The 22245-nt window shown below is 39.1% G+C and overlaps 1 protein-coding gene across 2 annotated transcripts in view; it reads left to right on the top strand.

Annotated features, from left to right (window-relative positions):
• The window catches only part of LOC109996488 (transcription factor 4), a 216312-nt gene that overhangs the window by 84982 nt on the left and 109085 nt on the right, over window positions 1-22245 (top strand). For both annotated transcript variants that reach the window (XM_065965240.1, XM_065965239.1), the window contains one exon: window positions 7826-7884. In XM_065965240.1, coding sequence (XP_065821312.1) covers window positions 7826-7884 — 59 coding nt within the window. The remainder of the gene's footprint in view (window positions 1-7825; window positions 7885-22245) is intronic.

Below are 22245 nucleotides of genomic sequence, written 5' to 3'. Positions count from 1 at the left end.
TCTATATCATCAAAATATCAGCAATCATTATGTTTGACAAGCTGCAGTGAGCAAATGTTTTGTATTTGTGCTCCAAAAATTACTTCAGGTGTGAGTAAATGTTAAATATTGTCATTAAAAAAACAAATCAATCAATAAGCACTTCCACATGAATACAAGCTGTTAGCATAGCAAGCCTCCGGGAATAATTTAAATTTTTGCACCCCTCCAATGGTTTTTAATGCAACCCAATTTAAAGTTGCCTCGTGTCAAGAGTTCAAGATTCATAGACTTTAGAATCGGGTACATAAAGGATAAATATTCTGGATTGGCACATAATTGGCCGAGCAAATCTGAAAGAAAGATACCTGAAGACTGTCGATCATTTCTCTACACTGAGGTTTGGTATCATGAAGTATAAGAACTTAGTCGCACCCTCCTAATATACCAGTGTAAACTCGAGGGGGAGTCTGTACTTCACAACATTCACCGTGGGCTGAGAGCTCTACTACCATGCTGTAGTTAGTAGGAGTGCAATTCCACAAAACGTAAACAGATGGTACTAAAAGAGCTTCACAGAAACTGAACGTTGTAGACTTTACTGAACGCGATAGAAAACGTCGTACAGGAAGAAAGTTAAAACCTTTTTTTACTCTGGGAGACCTCCAAAACCAGACTGCGTTGTGTATACCGGCACAACTTTTATGTTGGATGTTGCATTATCTTCAATCGAAGATTTTCTAATGACTTTTCTTCAACTGAGGTTTTTTTTCTGTTTACTGCAGGAGCAAAACTACCTCAAAGAAATGATAAAATAAAAGCTCATGAATAAGATTAGATTTTTAAAACCCAATGTCAAAGGCCCCAAGAAAAGGAGATCATCTTTTTTTAAATCACTTAATGTAATCTATTCAGATGTTTTTTTCATTAATTAAACTCCCCCCTTTTGATCGAATCACAGAGTCCATTATTAAATTATTTGAAACAAAAGACTCATCTTTTCTTATAGTTTGGGGCAATAACATTAGTACGTTTTGTGTGTGCGTGTGCATGTGTGTGTTTGTGTGTGTGTCCATTCACGGTCAACTGCGACAGTGTATGTGGCTGCCCCTTCCCATCATGCATTGCTCTGTCCCTGGCTGGCCTCATCCTGGAGGTCAAAAAGTTGTTGGGTTTGTTCAGGGGTTGGACCAGGGTTAGAGGATCTCTTTTAGTATGAAAAACTTTAAATTTAAGAATTATCTTTCAAATATCCTTCAATTTACCAAACTATGTAATGTTTCCAAAGCATTAGTCTGACTTTTATTCTTGTTTTAGGAGAGGAATTAAGATAACGTGGATAATTCATAGAAATATTTACACTTCTCTATGAAATTGTGGATATATCAACGCATTGTGTTTATTTTACAACGTCATTGGTCTTTACTGAAGAAACAGTCTAACAAAACATATAAATCCAGAAATACATTTAGGGAATAAGTTTAATAATAAGAGGAAAACACACATCTATTCGTAAAGTGTCTCTAGATAACATTAGTTGTGAATTGGCGCTATACAAATAAAGATTTATTGATCGATTTGCTGTTAATGGCAACAATAAGACCTCAGACTCAGGTAAAGGTGAGGGTTTATCATATTAACATTTAGAGGATCTCGAGGACAATGTGTCTAATTTAGGGCTGTCACCATTAACGAGTTAATCGTGATTAATTAAGGTCTCAAATGAATGCATTCATTTTCTTTATTCGATTAATTGCATGCTATTTTGTCCCTTCAGGCTCACCGTAGATAGTCGTCCTCAGTGTCTCCCTGTAGTCTCAGGGATGTAAAAGAAGGACACTGCTGCATCTTTGAATGTCTGATTTCACTTTAACAAACTCTCAGACAGCCCAGCTGATGAGTCCACAGTCATATCCACCTTATGACATCACACATTGACCTTTGTTACCATTCCTTTGAGCTGTTTGATGTCAGTTTGTGATCCCTAACGAGTTATTTTTTCTGTGATTAAGTAAATGTGTTAACCATCGATATAACAGATGGTCTTTACTTTATTTCAAAATAAAAGCAGGGTTGAATTCATACAGCAAGTAAAGTTCTCTCAGCTCAAAGCTTTTTAAATGCAAATTAATAAAGGAATTTCAAACATGCAATTAAAAATGTTGTTAATCGCGATTTACTATTGAAATTTAATGATTAATTCATTTACACGATTCAAATTTTAATTTAACAGCTCTTTTCTAATTCTACACGTTTAAAATTACCATTGTCACAATAATGTCGCAAAATATCAATCTTCAGTCCTGACTTGTCTTTGAATTTGTGGGTTTTTTTGTGGGTTTTTTTTCTACCTCTTTATGACTGATTTTGTAGAATGTTCTTGTAAAATATCGGCATCAGCAGCCAATAAATGCACAAGACAATACAGACATTTTTAAATGCCTTCAAATGCATGCAGAACAGTTTCTGTGTGAGTGTGTGTTTCCATAATTCAAGAGACAGAAAAAGATAAATGAAGAGAAAGATTGATTGATGGATTGATCGATGGATGACTGTGTATGCGTGTTTGTGCTCAGTGGTATTTTAATTTGGGCCTCCGCAGCAGCAGCAGAGACAATACCCGCGCCAGAGTTGGCCCATCTCCATCTTCAAGTCTCATATCAGCCATGAGACGTGGCCCATGAGAGGAGAGGATTCAGGGGGAGGGGGGAGGGGCTGCTGAAGGAGAAGAGAAACTTTCAAATAAAACAATCCTCAATTCTCTACAGTTCTTTTTTTTCTTCTCTATATCATCTTATTTTTTGTTCTTCTGGTCGAATCTTTACACGTTAATTACACAAAGAAAACAGCTCTGTCAGCTGATCACAATTCTGTTTCTGATCATATCCTTTATTTTATTCCCCCTGTTTCTCACACAGCTGGATGTATTTACCTCTGTCTGTTTTACTTCTGTTCTACTCCTCAGATAGTTTAAGATGTGAGAACATTTTTTAGTACCATAACCCGAGGCAATTCAGAATATTAACGGCATAAAAAAAAGAAAAGTTTAGTGAATGATCGAAGAATTTAAGTAAATCAAAATGTAAATATTTGTGCCGGTAATTCTTTTAGAAGTAAAGGACTTTGGATTATAGAATTGAATAATGACGTTTGTATTTAATAAAACCTCAGGTACCAAGTATTATTAAAGAATTAATTATGCTTAAGAAGTCTTTCATTTAACAATGAATCAATAAAGACTTGCTCGGCCAATTAGAGATGCAAGGAAATTTCAAAATTAGACAACAAAATTTAACCTATCCTAATTCATTTTTATAAATCTTTTTTTCTTCTTACCTAAATTTCAGTTTTTAAATAGATAATCTGACAAATTCCTGCACAAAATATACCGCTTCAGTTATTTACTCCTGTAAATGATAAATATTCATACATCTATTGTTTCCTCTGTCAGTAGTGATATGCTGTAGTGTACTTGCGGTTCTATTTTTATTTATTTTGTTTCAATGTCTATTGTTAAAAAAAATGAAACACAAATTCTTTGTACGTTTTATGCCCTACAAGCCAATTCTGTGTGAAATAATTTGGACTGACTGCAGGAATTTTTTCCAGAGGTGCATGCAATGTTAAATGTTAGTGCGTGTCTAAGTGTGTGTGAGTGTGTGTGTGTGTGTGTGTGTGTGTGTGTGTGGGTGTCATTGTGTGTGTGAGTGTCTATGTGGGGTCCAAAATGTCTTTAAATGTAATGGAGCCTTTGTGTGGTTGTATTTTGGTATGTGTGTGTCTTTTTGTGTGTATGTATGGGGCTATACACTATGTATTCTAATGTAAACATTGAAACGTCTGCGTATGTGTGTGTGTGTGTGTCTGTGTCTGTGCATCTGTGACAGTGATTTCCAGTACCTTGTGTGTGTGCTGCCGTGTGTGTGTGTGTATGTGTGGGAGTCTTTGTATATGTGCCAAACCGGTCCAGCTGGCATCAGTCGTAGCCGAGGCCGCTGTATCGGTCACACACACACACACACACACACACACACACACATAGTCGACCACATTCCCATTCTGTACGCCTGTAATTATCAACCTCTTCTGCATCGACTACCATGTTGGCGTGTATTCAGCGCTGGTCTATACACTCCTGATTCAAACCCTTCACCACGTACACGCTTCATTTTCCTCCACACACGCTCGCTATAAAACCCCTCCATTTCATCTCGTACGCTGCACCCACCGCAGAATGTAATTACACACTAACCGCGGTTTGATATTTAGACTGGCTGAAGATTTAAGGTTTTATCCGAAAAGAAGGTCTGCGTGGAGAAAATAGGCTCGAAGTGGTCCCGCAGCTCGCAGGAGAGGAAAGCCTGTTCAGAAGCTGGAGAGGAAATTAGCTTTGTTGTCTCCAACGCCGCGGCGGTCGCTGCATTTTTCGGAATTCATCAGACACCTTTTTTCACAGCCAGACGCTCTGGGTTTGTGTATTAAAATGATGATGGGTTACCTGCCAAAGAGGCTTCACCTTCCTGTCGTGTACTGATCAATCCTTGGCCCGCGTTTCAAGAGCTGTGATGTCTGATTTCAATCAAACACATGTTTAAACATGTTTGACCAAAGATGTTCTATAAAGACAGCCGGGTAGGTGAGGATGGCTGGGCTGTGTTTTGTTTTTTTCTCACATTCATAAAATGGGTGTCAGGAGTAGGTTCGGCTTAAGACACCTGCACAATAAAAGGGAGATGGAAGACAGAGGACAAACTGAAACCAAGCCTGGTTAATAGATCTAAAATCAATGAAAGGTGAAGTATCAGACACCAGACTCCTGTCAAGAGTCTGGGCCATGTCCAGTACTTACTATAGCCTACAGAGTTTGTTGTTATGTAATGCTGTCTGAATGGAAGGTGAGACTTATTATACCCTGAATAAGGACTCAGCTTTGAAAAGGTCCAGATTCATAAAAAAGAGAAGTGCAAAGGTGTTGAACAATTACCTGTAAAGATAAGAGTTTATAAATGTTAATAATGCATGCATTTTTAATATTTGAATAGAAGAAGGTTGTTGTAATGTACAAATCGTTGCTTTGAACATCTGTTTTAATTAAATTGACCTTCCTGACTTTGAGCTTTTCATGCATTTCCTTGATTGACATCAGATCATAGTAATACAGTTTATGTGCTAAACAGCCATCTAATGAAATGTTGACGTCCAATGATCAAACACAATGTACTGACATGTCAACTAATGTTAGCTCTGTATGCGTCAGGTGACACCTCTTATTGGAAGAAATAATTCAACTTAGATATAATCTAAATACCAGATTGAGGTCGTTAAAAGTCTGAGTTATTTTCATTGGAAGCCGATTAAATGAGTCTCCATTATGTTGATACTTTATAACTCCTTTTGAGGAAATGACCATGTCACCGCAGCTCCAATTACATTGAAGACACCACATTAAACATTCAGGCACATGTAGTAAAATCAGGTTTCTTAAATGATTTTAAATGTACAGATATTACAGATGTTATCTAAGTATACACATCAAAATGTCGAGTGTGCAAAACTTATACTTGTCTAAAAGACTAGAAGCCTCATTATAAACGGATGCACAGTGCATTCACATGTATGCACCAATACTACACAAAGCATCAGTACAAATAGCTTACAGCCATGTGTCAGTAAACCAGAACTAGATCTCATCATGCTTTGCAGTAAAAGCAGCAGCCTTAACATGATCCCTGCACAGAAAGAATGTCCTGAGTGTCCCGATGTTTGGTGTAGTGAATGATTTTTGGACTCAGCTCATGTTCAGTTTTTTTACACCAACAAGTTAAAAAGAGTGAATGTGGCCAGCTCACAAAAAGAAGACATTCACATGTCCGGTTGAGTTGTTTTGCTCGGCTGTGCCCGACAGTTACAGCTCTATGACGTGATGCATTCACTAGTTCTTGGTGATGTCATTTGTTATTAATCATGATTAATTTTCTGCAGCTTTATTTTATTGTCCAAATTCTTCCTGCACAGTGTGTACATCATAAATATGGAATTCTGATGTGCACAATTATTTTTGCACTTTCACAACTTGGTGGATCTCTTTTGATAACTGGAGAGTTGTTGTTAAGTTTGTGAAATCTAGGTGTTTCTCTGGGAGTGTTTGTTGGGTTTCAAGTATGCTAATGAGTCTCCATGGAGCGGCAACAGTCCAATGGGAGACAAGAGGAGAACAGAACAATACATAAAGGGAAAACCAGCAGAAGGGTTGATTTATACTGATACTGACAATACGCAGCATTTTGATGTTTAGTTGTTTCCATCTCCTCTTACTTCAGAAACAGAAAGCTAAGCGAGTGTATTTATCTCATTTCCTATCAAAAATATTCATAATTACACTTTTTTTACAAGAGAAATGTACCTGACAAGTCCTCAGTATAACATCTCATTTTGAGATATAACAAAAGGGACAATGAGTCAAAAAAAGTATTTGCTGATAGTGAGAGCAAATTCACCATGTTAAAATGTGAATTGTTCTTAAAATTTAATTTAATCTTTTATTTGTAAAGGGACCATGTACAATATTAATCATAAATGTGGCCATTCGATGCATTGCACCAGAGTTAGCTTAGAGCTCGTTTACATCGGCAGTCCCTCGGCAGGTCACAGATAAGATGTAATATCTCATTCAAGAAACTTAACAGGTAAAATTTGATTGTCCCATTTTAATTCTAACAAGCATCTCTGGACATATTCTTTGCTCGTGATATCTCAAAACAAGATGTTTGTCAGGACATGTCAGAAATATGAGGCTCATAAAATGTGTAATGACATATTTTTGACGAGTAATTAGATTGCTAAGATTTGAGTCTATGCAGTGTAATTGGCAGGTTATTTACTCAGGAAAGTCAGTGTCCACCTCATGAAGAATGCAGGGAGACGTTGTGTCGTATACTTTACACATGGATGAGAGATCGAATTCAATTACAAACTGATAAGAGTTCAAATTCAGTGCTGATCTGAGACGGGTTGGATTTTTTTCATGTCTTCTTATGCTCATCAATTCCTCTTGAAAAAAGAAGAGATGTATGTACATGCTGTTCTGTTCTGAGTCTTTACACGCCACCAAAGACACCGAATCTACATCTGAAAGAAGGCGGAGACCCAAAGTGTCTGCTCGGGATCTTATAGCATAAAGAGGTTCTCTCTCTCTCTCTCTCTCTCTCTCTCTCTCTCTCTCTCTCTCTCTCTCTCTCTCTCTCTCTCTCGTATATGATCTATACATTGCAGGAGGAGCAGATGTCTGTTTTGTTGTTGTGCTGTGAGATCAGCGAGCACTAAACACACACACTGTTAGGCCTCTGATGAGAACTATCTTTTGCTGCTTTCTACCAGATATCTATGTTCTGTATTTTGAGTGTGAATGATTGATCCTTTAACCTACTGAGAGAGACACTTAACCATATATAAATTACACCGTGTCCTCGGCAGGGTAACAGCCTCTTTGGTAGGTCGACTTAACCATTAAAATAAAAGTCTCAACTATTTATCAAATCATAATTTTTCAGTTTTTGAAGTGTCCTAACTGACTAAATATGTCAAGGCTTCATCAATAATCCATCTATTTATTTTGACAGTTTGTTTTATCATCTAATTAGAATTTTTTTTTTACATTGAATTTAATTAGGAGACCGCATTTACAGTGAATCAAAAGGAGAATGATGAATTAATGAATTGATCAATTGATGAAGTCAACATTTGGCCATCTGGATTGTTCCATTATTTAATCAAACAGTGGATTCATGTAATGTCAAGTGAGAAATGAATGACATCAGTAATCTTTTTTCTTTTCTTCATCCTGCAGGAAAATCAGAGAGGACTTCGTACTCGTACGGCAGAGAGTCCAACCCACACTGCCACCAGGTCAGTCCCACTTTACATTCTTCTTCTACTAATGCAGAGTGGATGTATCACTGTGCTCCAGCGATGGGTGTATCACTGTGCTCCAGTGGTTTTTTGTCAAAGCAGTGAAATTGTTTGGATTTACTCTGCCAGTGTTGGAAGTATTTTCTTTCTTGTGTCGAAGGATTTAAGTACCCAACTTTCTTCTTGTAGTGCTTAACGTTAATATTTGGCAGTAGTTGTGTAAAAGTGGACAGCAGAAGGCACACAGCCTGTGGCCTTGGCCCCACCCCCTGAAATCTGATTGGTTACCGCACAATCCTTAACAATTTGCCTTGTCAGGAGTGGGACTTTTATAAGAAATTCAACTATTTGGGCTGGGTTGGAGGCTACTGGTGGCCTTTCTTACGTTTCAGTGAAGCACTCTTGTTGTACTTCCATTTGCTATTTTAGAAATGCAATGTATAAGCAGTGCTTAGAAACAAGATGGTGAGGGCGGGGACAGCTAGCGACGAAAACAGGAAATCCTCTATTGACCAGAAAGTCGTATTTCAGTTTGACCAGAGCGGTCTACGCAGGCTACGAAGGCTGGGTCCTTGGTCTGTAGCCTGCATCCTGTGATGGACGCTATCCCCGAATTAAGACACCCTATGGATGAGTCCAATGTTTGTTTGACTCGTCCATTCAAGTCCAAACAAGTTTGAGGACTCCAACTGGAAGTTTACGGGTCCAACTGACCAAACAGCCCGATTCGGTTTGTGTTGGCAATGAGAACAAGCTGAAAGTTTATTTGATAGAAGATAAAGAGAATCAGATCCATATGTGTCAATCATCCAACAACTGCTAACAACAGCAGCTGTTAGATGTTATTAACATTATTTTGTATTCCAGAGAGATGCCTATCTTCACTCGTATCCCAACTTAATGAAATTAATGCCTTAAACTTTGTTGTTGTTTAAAAAATATATATATTTACGTAGAGCGGTGGCAGCAGGTGTTGTGTAGACTTCGGTAAAAGCTGGTTTTGAATTCATGCTGTAATTTTCCTGCTCAGATCTCATGGAGCATATGTATCCATGAGAAGATGAACTTTGATAATTGAGAAAATATACAGATGTTGGTGTTTGATTCTGCTGCTGGAATATGAAACAGAGAAGCTTGATGTAATTTGATGACCACCTTTAGGTGTTTGAAATGAAGGTATCACATTAATTATATTTGTGCACAGGCTGTTGGACATGAGTCTGATATTACGGATTTATTTTTCTTCTTTTAATCTTGGCATCTATTAATTAAAGCATATCAAAGAACAACATTTCAATCTAAATTGTGCTAAAATATGTTACGGATTATGATTCATACATGAAGGAAAATATTTTTCAGTTTAATATCAGGGGGATTAGACTGTGCTATAGAAATATAGATCCTCAGTATCCTAGTTTCTGTATGTGCCTTTTAATACTGCTGCAGAACATGGTTTATACGTTTGATCTTACAAATATACACTATATACTGTACAACATGAGACCTTTGGGAGAGCAGCCCTCACAAACACTCAGTGACATCCTAAAGCTGTGCAGAACCAAATTTTCACCTTTCTTTACTTGTACAAATTTGAACGAGGGATCATTTAAATATTTACGCAGCGGTTAAACACACCCAGGGATCATTCAACATTGTGTCTCACTTCATAAAATCAAAACCGTTCAAAGAGTTTCACTGCCTTCTGGAGAAGATTTGTCGGGATCTAGTGGCAAACAAAATATTCAACTCAAGACTTCAAAAAAGCAGTTAATAAACCAATGGGTGATGTCATGGTGGTTACCTCCATTATACTGTCTATGGTCTGGATTTACTTTCCTTCCATCTACTTGAGGTCTACCAATGCCCATTTTGATGACCTGTAAGCTTGGATACATTCCAGGATTTCTCGTATTGACACCAACTACCACTGATCCATTTGAACTGGGGAGGGTCTGATCTTCCTCTTGGTCTTAAGTCTGGAGAATGGAACAACCCACAAACCCCAATCAGAGGACCAAATGGATTTGCTGGTGTGAAGTGTAAGGCCGTTAAAGCTCTGTGAGGTAGGCCGCTGCCTGTCCATGCAGGGCTTTGAAAATGTACACAATAATCTTGAATTGAATTCTAAAGTTTATGGGAAGACAGTGTAGAAAAAACAGAATTTGTGTCGTATGTGACCTTTTGGAGGACTTGTTTGATAGTCTGGCTGCAGAATTTTGTACTGGTTGTAAGCTGTGCAGGGATGTTTTACTGAGACGGCTGAAAAGTGAGTACCAAAAGTCCTAATCTTAGAAAATGAATGCATGTATGATTATCTCCATCTGAGCTGTGGGAACAATGGGCCTAAGTTTGTCCTGACTTTTCCTGTAACCCCCCTGAAAACACCCTCTGGATTAAACATGTGTGAAAGGGGAACTCAGGTAAATGTCAGGGGCAGGCTGTCCAGAAATGTTATAGAAATTTTCAGGGATGCATGTGTGAACGTGGCTAAAGAGTCTTGTTTCTTGTGCTGGATGATCCTTGTAAAAGACTATAGCTTTAAGAGGAGCATGTAGGTCTGAAAATAAGACATTCCTTTCTACTGCTACAAACTTTATAAAAAAAAAAAGTAAAATATGAAATCTAAACACAAGCTATTCTTTTATTCCATGTTTTAACACCACACTTTGTGTTTAGAGATGAACACCAGTGAAGAGGGACACAGAGGTTCTGTCTAATAACAGCAGAAGTGGCTGCCAACAGGGCCGATCAAACCAAACAAAATGATTGACGGTGGGCCAAATCTGGTTGCCCCGGGCAACTGGGCAACCGTTACTGTCGAGCGTTGTGAATGAAGAGAGGACAGAAAGTAGTCTGAAGGAAACTAAAGAGAAGCAAAGAATCCCAGTTTGGCATTTGAAGGACTCGTAGTAGTTTTCAGACGTTGGGGAGAAAAAGACCTTCCTGCCTTTTTAGTGTTTGATCTTTTTCTTTCTATAACGAGGACAAGATTTGGCCCTGACAACCTCATGAACAAAGACACGCACAAACACACAAAGAAGAGGAACATGCCGGTCATATCTGCCTCTTGCCAAGTGTGTCACTTGTTCTGGGTTGTTTTTCATGCATATGTCTTTTCACCAGTGTATTGAAGGAACTGGCTGGGTTTAAACATGTTTAAATTGTCCTCTGAGCTTGAGTGGGTTCACTTTCTGTTTGATTTGTTCACTCATTTACTGGTTATCCAATCAGTTCACTCAACAATCCCCTGCTGGTCCATCGGACTATTCATTCATCCGTTCATTAATTCACTCATATATCCATTAGGAGGACGGTCTTCATAGTTTTTATATCCACTGTTCTAATCATTCACTGAGTGGTTCATCTGTTTTAGGTTTTCACCAAGTTGCATTCAGTTCTTGTTTGTTTTCATTCATCAGTCCTGTGATTGTCTTCACCCAGTTGTTGTTTCAAATTCTTGCTTAAATGTGTTGCACGATAATTTCATTGTTATCTCATTATGAGCATTCACCATTAATGCAACAAAACCCAATAATCACAATGAAGACAAAAATGACATTAAACTTAAATAAGCTATGCTTTCTCAATCATCATGTGCACATTTTACAAATGGGTTGGAAGCCTATGTAAAATGGCCAGGCTCTCACACAGTTTTTGATACAGTCCAATGAAGCTCAAGGAAGCTATCAGCAAACCTGAAATTAAATGGTGCCCTTCCAGAGGTGAAAAGAAATGGTTATTGGGTTTATTTTGGATTTAAAGGAAACATGTTGCAAACACAGGAACAGTAGACAAATTTAGTAACTTTTAGATAATGCTAAGTATTGCATAATTATGTATATTGTCAATTAATACATGCATTCACTATTTAACAATGCACTTTATTAATTTGTTTAGCTGGCTGTCCATTTGTTAATCCATCCATTCATCCATCCACCCGTCCATCAGTCCACACATCCAACCATCCATTCTATGCCTTCAATCCATTGGTCCATTTATCACCAACTCGCTGATCTTTTATGTATAACCAGCTCTCACATCCAGCTGTGGCCTTTGTACAAGGCTACAGCAAACCGTAAAGGAGAAAAATATGAAATAAATCAAACATTACTGCCTCACTGGCCATTTTCCTACTGGGCTGCTGTCAAATTATCCTGTTACACAGTCTGAATGGCTCCTGATGGAAATTGTTTGGAAATGGCAGATAAATTTACATGCTGGGCTTAAGTCCAAACTCTTCTGGCTTCATCCTCAGTTGTTAGTAAAAAAAAAAAAAAAAAAAAAAAGAAAACACTTAAAGGGGAGGATGAGCTCACACGCTAACAGCAGAAAGATTTCCAGCGACCCCAGTTTTTTTAAATAAATCTCTGACCAAACCAAATAGATTTGTACCAGTGGAGTTTAGAGCTAATTTAGCTTTTGCTTCCAAATGCCGGTTCCAGTTTTTGTGTTTAAGTTTTAAATAGCCGCATCATAATGTTGTTATTGTGCTCAACCACAACCATAAATCTGCAAATTTTCTCGAGCTGCGTTCCAAACAGTTTTGCTGGATAATCAGACTGATCCGTCATTTCATTTCCACTCCATTATTCACTATGACATTGTGTTTATCTTATCCAATATCTGTTTGGACGGGTGGAGGGCCATTTCCCTCTTACCAATCTGCGCTTACAAATCCTCTCAGTTGACAATATTCTAAGTAGAAACAGAAGCTGCATAGGTAACTGCTTGGATAAGTTAAAAGGAAATTACTTTTTTTTAAAGACCTGGGACACATATGTATCTACTTTTAGGTCAAGAGGACTTATAAGTGCAAAATTACCGCAGTAGATAACTTCAGCCGGCAGCTGTACAAGGGTGGTAATGGCTAAAATTAAATCCTTTGGAGTCAATGCTCTCCTTTGAAAGTGGATTTTATAGCCACTGAAAAGATCAGATTCTTTTTCACATTATCTGATGAAATTAGAAAGGATTCCTACTTATTTATGAGAGATATAAAGAGATAGATAGACGTCACACTTCTTTCATTAAAGCCACCAGACTCCATTGACAAATGCAGTACTTTAACCTCACAGAACACAAGGGGTGTGAGGTCAATCGCTACTCTAATAGTTCAAATCGTTGTATTCAAATCAATTGTATTATTGTGCATTACAAAGTTATGTTTTCTCTCATTTTAAAGTGTGGTATTGTACAATAGCAAGTATGGGATTACTGTTGTTCTTATAGAGGCTTAATCGCTGTTTTGTATCATCATTTTGGATTGAAAACATTTAATTGATTTATTTGCAGTATGATGCATATAGATAGTGTAAATGCTATGGCTAACTTCTTCCTTTGTTAGGGAGACCATTTGGCTTTCTGATTAAAGTGTGATAGGTGTGTGTTATGCCATCCTGACACTTTATATGAAGATTTCATCCAACATTAAACCTCTGTGTGTTTTTTTTTTTGTCACAACAGAGCCTTATTACCTCGGAGGTCGCTCAGATTAGTTTTTGGTATGAACCGACTGCTTGTATCTTTTGTAAACTGTGAAGCTGAGTGGTGATTCTCTCCTGGGCTGGAAATTGGTGGTGGGGGCTGGGAAACATGGCCTCCTGCCAAGGTACCAGCCCAACCCCCCAAACAGCTAGCTGTGCACCCCTGAAAAAAAACCATCCAAAAAACACCCTCCAAAAGCCCAGCATCTGCTCGATGAAGGTGGCATGAATACACTGAAACACCAGGGAGGGGAACGAGATGGTCCTGTTGTTGATTACATGTGACATCATTTTCCTTGAGCTTAAGATATTTGATTTGTAACATAAACATACAATTTTAATTTATAAAAATAAAGAGATAAAACATGGCAAATCTCATATCTATGTTAAAACTGTGCAGTTCTGCAGGAATGTGCCAAATATTGATTAGATGATGCAAAGTCTACCAATGATAATGAAATGTAGTGAATGTGTACACCATTGTTTTATTTAGAATTCCCTGTTATCTGATTTGTATGTATGAGTTCATTCATACATGCATGCATATTTTATACACATTTAGTTTTGGACGCTGTTTAGTAGAAATACTGAAAATGTCACTAATTAATTTGCAAGAAAGGTTTTTAAAGACTTCCTGCATGTCAGTTCAAAGTTACCTTCTCAACTAAACAGCTGACAAACTAATACCGCCATATGATCCGTCTAGTTGCAGATCTGAATTTTTTTAACGTATAACAACATGGTATTGTCTGCAGATGTCTGTCATGATTCTCACCTCTCGGTTGCTTCATTGAGGTCCATGTTAGTCAATGGATCTTCTGTAGTAAATGACACTGCACACTTTCCCTCTTTAATTGACTTGACAGTTACTTTAAAGCTCAGTTATCACATGTCAGCAGCATTTTTACACCTGTCAGCCAGATAGAAGGGTTGACTCATTTGCAAGAGTGTGACTGTTTTCATCAAAATTAAAACAGCTGGCATTGGTAGATTGATAAAATATCTGCAACAAACTCTGTATCAGTTTCCTTAACAAGGACGCAGGGTTGTGTGAATGAGGTCTGCTGTTTCTGAGGAGAAGGCATGTTGACCTTGATCTTTTCCTATCAATTACTCTGGGAGTTAAGTTGCCACAACGTATAAGTTACTTGTTAGTTCTGGTTGATAGTGTTGGACACAAAAAGAAAAGTGTTGCAGGTTCTGTAAAAGACTCACGAGTGTCCAAAACATGCACGGTTGAAATTATTTAAAGGCAAAATCAACCCCAAGAGTCTTGGTGTTACTGAAAGTTTACCAGGTGATCTGACTCATTGGTTTTTAGAGCCTCAAGTTTGGCATTTTTGTCAGTCACCATCTTTGTTTTCGTGAGCCATTTGTGTATGAGGGGCTGTATACACATTGTGAAGCCTCGATGCTGAAATGGTAGCATCTTGTTAATCCCAGGTAGCCATGCCTGAAAAGAAACCTTGATTTATTATTTTACCCCTGAAATGAGACAAAGATTTACAACATCAACGTGAGGCTTGATCGAAGAAGACTTAAAGGTTACATATTATACAAAAATTTTCTAACACTAATGTGTGTCTCTAGTCTGTCTACAAACCCCCCAATAATGACAAAAGTCCATCCTCTCCGTCTTCTGCCTGCTCCACTTTTTAGAAAATATGTGTGCTTTAACAGGCCGTTTAGAGATTTTCCCTTCATGACATCACAAAGGGCAGTCACCCCTCCCCCAGGTGGGTGACACTCCCACAGCTAGGTGTTTGTTCTGCCCTCTGAGTCTGCCTTCTCACCGTAAACAATAGGACATGGAGCGAGAAAGCCTGAGCGACCAAAGCCCTTCCAGAGAGGGGGCGTGGTCAGACTCAGCTCATTTACATTTAAAGGTACAGACACAGAAACAGCCTGTTCTGAGCAGGGCTGAAATAGAGGGGTTTATAGGCATGATCAAATACAGGACTTTTGGGAAGAAACTTAAAAGACATGTTTCAGGATCCTCTGAGACTTATTTAAACTGGTTGAAAAGGACAATAATATGGGACCTTTAAAACTGGAGACCTAGAACTGTGGTCCTAAACTGTTCTAACCTCAGGTCTTACTTCTGAAAAATCTCAACCACTGTATTTAATTTAATCAACAATAGTGCACCTTATTCTTGAAAATACATTATTTCACTCATTTCCAAAGCCATCGAGATGAGAAGCACATAAAAACAAGCATAAACACAACAACAAATAATCAATTTCAGAATCACAGGAAATCAATTAAAACACTCACAATTGGAAACAAATTGCCTCTAAATCCAAGTCCTAAACACTTGAAGTGAGAGAAGAACTTCAATATTTATTGGGAGGATTAGTCACTTAATCTAATTTTGTAATATACTCATCTCATTCCTGCTCCCCCTGAGGATGGACGCTCGAGACATTAATGACTCCATGACCTCTCCTTTAGCGCCACCCATGGGACAAACAAGCTGTTATTTGCTCCTCTTCTGGTGATCAGCAGTATGTTGTTTGCTTTAACGCTCAGTTTATGGGAGTTTGTGTGGCTGCACTGCTGCTGAGAGCATCACCTGAACTCTCATAACCACAGCACAAACACCCTCATGGGTAGTATAATATACAGCACACACACACACACACACACATACACACACACAGAGCCACACAATGACACAAACACACACCTACACTATGTGGCTTCTCTATAGCAGCTATCTAAAGACATCTAAAGGGGCATTCTGTCTACATAAGCAGAAAAACCCACATCATATGGATGAAGGGATGGGAGGGGATGATCTCCCCGTATCACTCTCACTCACTATTTCTCCCCCTCTCTCACATTATCACTCTCTTTTAATGTCTCTCGCCCCGTTTCTCGCTCTTTATATCTTCTTATCTCCCTTTTTTCATCGTTTTTTCCTCTCCTCTCTCGGTTTTTCTGTCCTCTCTCACTCTCATGTACATTCAAGCTTAAGCCACTGTGTCTGCTCTACACGCACACACACACACAAATACACCCCCCCCACACACACACACTCTCAGCCACACTAAAGCATGCCTGTCATCTAGTTATCGCCTCACAGATCAGTAGGTTGGTCGTGGGCCGGCAGCTACAGCTGAGGCAGCAGCAGAGTGTGGATGTATGTGAGCTTCAGGTGGAATGCAACATGAAAAAAAGCCTTTAACCCTTAACACATTCAAACAGACCACATTCACACACACACACACACACACACACACACACACACACACACATATGCACACACCCACACATACACACGCAAGCATGTTCACACATCAGTCAGTAGAAATTGCTGAAGGCTCTATTTTGAAGCTCTACAGGGTTTCTGGTGATCTTAGAAGCTGCATTTACCTATTTAAAGAGGTATACACACATATACACACACACATGCACACATAATTTAAAGCACATGTGTATATATGGAGTATTCTCAAACAGACACAAGCATGCATGCAATTTAACACATTTATCATTTATAATGCAAAAATCTTTTTTTTTGTTTGAAGATTATTTTTAATGAGTCAGTAATTAAAGCTCTGTAAATGGAAACACTGAGCTGTGTTGAGTTCCTCTCACCTGCTGAAACAGAAGCAGGTGTCTCATCCTCCGCCTCTTGTTCACTTCTCAATGAGCTGAGCTTCAAACACTCCGAGGGCTCTCCAAAACCCGCTGACCTCTGACCTGCACACCTCTCTGCAGGGAAGAGCCACTCTTCTGGTTATTACTTAACACGTCTCAGCCACCAATCTGTCTCTATCTTTGTCTTCGTCTCTCATTTTATATCTTCCAATCCTTTTTTTCCACCAACAGTTAAAATACACCAACGTCTGTCAGCATGTGTTGATGCCGAAGCAATCACTCTGATCATTTTCATCGATGTAGATTGACCTTATTGGTTCTTGAAAACAAACTGAAGTGCATTTGTTTTTGTGTGTTTAAGTGAGGATGATGGAGAAGAGGTTTTCTGCTCAGCTGATGTGAAAAATTATACTATTAATAGAGTGGTGCTGTTCGTCTTACTTAAGTAAAACTTTAATTAATAGCCCAGAACTTAATTTACCTCAGCGTATGAAATAACCCCACCTTTAAGGGCATCAGGCCTCAGTAAGAAATTTAAAAAAAATTAAATGTATCAATCATACATTTGGAATTTCTGCTATAGCATTGGAGGACTACACCTCCATACATGAGGCACGACCTGATCGCTATAGTTATGTTATAGTTTCATCACTCTCAGATTTAGACTCTAACCTGACAAAACTGAAAGGATACAAGAAAAGCCTTTATGTTAGATTGAAAGATGCTTAGATTTTGATGCCTTTGTCAAAGTAATTAAATATTTCTGATAATGTGAGTTGATGGTCTACCGATGTCTTGATCACCTGGTTTGTTTTAGTGAGTTTGAGTTTTTAGTTTAGATCCAGCACAGGATTTGGATTCGACATAATGCCACAAACATCTAACAATCTGAGGCAGCAATAGACAAATAACACATGTTTTGGTGGCTGATGGAAGAGAGGGATGTAAGGACAAAGCTCTGTCTCTGTCGGGATCTTTTCTGTGGTGTTGTCTGACGCTTTAATTCTAACCAGAGCTGTCAGAGGCAAAAAAGAAGAACTTTAAGTGGACAGTCTTTTTTTCTCTTGCTTTGCTTTCTCTCCACTCGTGATGAACTGTTTCCTCAGATCTGTGGAATTTGTCAATTTGAAGGCCAGGCATTACTGTGTGTGTGTGTGTGTGTGTGTGTGTGTGTGTGTGTGTGTGTGTGTGTGTGTTTGTGTGCGTGCGTGCGTGCGTGCGTGTGTGTGTTTGTGTGTAAGTATTCAACAATCCTCGTCCCCCTGTGTAGGCTGACAGTTCCTGTGCGTGGGCTTAACAGTGGAATCTGGTTTCCAAGGGTGCGTGAGTGTGTGTGTGTGTGTGTGTGTGTGTCCATCATCACTTCATCGTGTCCGTCCTCTGAGCATGTCTCTATTGGCTGTTTTCTGGCCTATTACATGACAGTGAGAGGTACAAGCCCCCAACAGCTGCTCTAAAGTTCAGCAAGAAAAAAAAGCCAGGGTGGGACAGAGACTGTTTACATTATTTGTATTATATATATTTATATTTATTTATTTTGACTTAGTCAATGAGCTATTTGTTCTGTGAGCAAAAATACAGTGCTTGCTCCTTGGACAAACAGTCTGGCAGTTAATTTTGAATTCGGCTAATGTTGACGTCGCGTTCAGCTGCAGTATCGGTAGCAGCAGATGTTGATGCTGCATCTGGGCCCTCGCTGCTGGCAGCGGAGCAAACGCTAGCTTGCGGCTTCCGGCCTTCGGAGGAAGGTTTAGTGATGGATTGTCCAAAAGATGAGACATCATCCAGCTCTTCCCTGTTTCCTGTCCTCTCTGTGCCCTTATGGAGCTATGCCATCCTTTACCGTTTTGTACGATTTTACTCCACTTTTCCTCTTTTCACTGTAGTGACTGGCGAGTTTGTTTGTATTTGACTTTACACAAAAGGGTACTGGAACCTGTTTGAAGAGTCCTTGTGCGCAGGATGAAATCCCGGTACGCCATGAGGAAACATTTAGAAGTGGTGGTACCGTGTAATGGAGCGTACCAGCACACTTAAAGCGCTGATTTGTAAATGACTACATAACTTAAAAGTGGTTTTCTTCTGTGAGATAAAAAAGTTGTCACATAGAAAAAAACTTTTTGGCAATACTTCTTAATGTTCAAAATCCAGTCAACCAACAATTTAATGATATGAACTAAAAGCTCAATGCAAACACAAAGCATGGTCTTAAACCAGAAGAGAAAAGAGAAGAAGAAGAAGAAGGATGAGGAGAAGTGTTATAGTTAGTTTTTTATCAACTCTATTCTTCTCTTAATTTTATCCATACTCTGCATCTTCATGTGTGGTGAGATTCCACTGTTCCTCCTACAGCTGCTCTCCAGCTTTAAACACACACACACACACACACACACACACACGCACACGCACACGCACACGCACACGCACACGCACACGCACACACACATACACACGCACATACAGACAACCATGGACACACACACACTCGCACACTGATCCAGCTGCTTGTGCTCTCAGGAGGCTTTCAGCTGTCATTACTTCTCATCGACGTCCTCAAACTTTATTTTTTACTTTAATTGATCCCAAACACACAGACTAACACAAACTGCTGTGTGCGTGTGTGTGGTGAAACATCATCTCTGTAACCTGACAGTGTGAATGTGAGTGTGTGCTATCAATTATATATGAAAATTCTGAGAGTCGGGACCACCCTGTATCAGTGGCGTAATGGCGCTATTGGCTCCCTGAAGTCAGGGCTGCTGGTGAGAAACAGTAACCACGTAGAATCTCGCTTTTCATTTTCAGTTTTTAAAGCTTCAGTGAAGAGTTTTCAATATGTGTTGATCTCATCATAACCTGTGGACAAAGCAGCATCGCTTATCTGTTTTGCTGATCCTGTCATTTATTCTTCTTTACTTGGAAAAACACAAAGTTGATTAAGTCTTTGGCTTTTTGTGGCTCATGTAGTTCAGTTTTTTTTATAACCAGGTAAAACCTCCCCACAGCCATAGACTGTATAAAACCTGGACGTAGTCTCTGTGACGTCACCCCTTGGTTACTAAAGGGGAATTCTGAAGCCCAATGATGCTGGTCGCCATAAAAAAAATGCTGTGTTAATCTAACTATCGGTCAACCTGGTAACAGACAAAGAGGTGGAGTTAAAGCCTTCAAGCAAACAGCTACAATGCACACAATGCAGTCATGTCAGCCATGCCCCTAATTATGTTTAACTCTCATCCTTCATCAAACCAAAACAAAGAGTTCTTAAAAATAAATGTAATCCCTGTACACTACAATGTGTGCCAATATGGACATCAACTGTTTAGACCCAAATATTGTGTTTATTCAGGCTGTAAACATTTTTATTTCTGCTGTCAAAATTGCCATTTTTGAATGGGTGTTTATGTGACTTTTAGGGCTTTTGCAGCCAGCCTCAAGTGGACATACGAGGAACTGCAGGTTTTTGCAGTTAAGCCATGGCTATAATTATATGAATACTAGAGGTTGCCGCTTTGTCATAGCAGGCCAGAATGATTTTTTTAAAGTCTAGAATAATGATGTGTTGTACTTTAATAAGTATTAAAAAATGTACTAAAAGAAATCTCTTGCTATTGTATTGCATTGATAACAGGTCAGGTTGAAGCTTGATGTTGATTGGTTGCAGGGTGGCCTGGTAATGGACAACTACAGCATGTCTGAAAAACTGTCAGTTCAGTGTTCTCAAATAATATGCTTAATGTGAATATTTCTATTTTCTGGAGTGGTTCATGTTTTCATGCATAACCTTTTGGGATGGTTAGGATTATTTCAGAATTTAGTCAAACCCTCCAAGAGTGAGAGAAAAGTTTTCAGCACGGTTGCAACATTGACATTTTTGCAAAGTTTTGAAGGCAAGACGAACTCATGTTAGAATATTTCAATATAACAGTCTCACGATGTAAAGAAAACAAGCATCTAGAGAAAGGAGCGATTGTGTTCTTTCCTCTTTGGGTGGAGTTGGATTGATGCAGCAGACGAATCAGTGTTTGTTTAACAAGTTCTCATCAGGCATCATGGAGGCAAAGCAGGGAGCTCCTCTGTTTCTCTGTCAGTGAAGTTAACCCTTTACCCTCTCTGATGTGTCTAACATCAAACAGTTTGGTGAGACACACACACACAGACACACACATATACACACACACACACACACACACACACACACAAACACACACACAAACTGCGACTGAGGTACAACAGCTGGTAACAGACACAGAACAGAACTGAGCTGTCACGCCTACACTACAGAGCTGACACACATACACACACCAAAAGACACACACAGAAAACTTTTAATACATACATTGATGCATTGTGCCCTCCCCCTCCCCTCCCCCCACATGCATGCACACACGCTTACACACACACACACACACACACACACACATATGTACACATGCAAACAGTCCAGATCTATGAGATGTGGGAAAGGGAGCTGATCCTTTTCATGTGTTTGTCCTTCATCACTTCTGCAGGATTTCTCTTGAACTCTTATCTGTGACAGATGATGCAAGAACTTCCTGCACCCCACAGGCCTTGAACTTCGCTCAAATGAGAAGAAATTCATCTTTAGCCTTGGAACTTTTTATGAAAATGAATGCACAGCCTTTAAAAAGCAAGAATAAATATTTGTATGATCATGGCCCAGCACCGAACTCACCTGACCTCTACCGAACTTCATCCACACCCAACACACAAGTCCATCAGCTGCCTCGGTTTCATGGTCGTTGTTTGATTCCTGCCGGATCGTTGCAGAAAACATCAGGGTCATGAGAAGATCTCAAGGAAAATGTGCAGTTCCTCAAGTGGCCACCTGAGGCTGGCTACAAAAACGAGTCAACCCCCGTGATAAAATGACAATTGGAATCTGTTGAAATTTTCCACTCAGCAGTCTATAAACACCTCCGTATCCCAGAGCACATTTTATTATGTGTTTACTTCAATAGCCATCTCCAGTTTTGTAGATTTCTCTGTAAAAAAAAAACATAAAAAAACGATGATGCAGTTTTTATGTTTTATTCTCTTTTCACCATCAATGTTCCCCTGTTCCCACAGTAAACAAACTGATGCCAAATGGACCAGACTTCTTTCTGCAGGTTGATATGATTACAGATAGTCCTCTAGAGTCTCCTGACAAGTGCTGCGTCCCTAGCTGTGTCTTCTTAACAATGGTGATCTATGCAGCTATGTGTAATTGGCCAATCAGAATCAAGTATTCAAAGTGTGCAGGCTC

This window comes from Labrus bergylta, chromosome 17, assembly GCF_963930695.1.
Source record: "Labrus bergylta chromosome 17, fLabBer1.1, whole genome shotgun sequence".
Taxonomy (NCBI): domain Eukaryota; kingdom Metazoa; phylum Chordata; class Actinopteri; order Labriformes; family Labridae; genus Labrus; species Labrus bergylta.
Note: the sequence above shows the minus strand (reverse complement) of the source record. Positions and strands in the feature narration are given on the sequence as shown.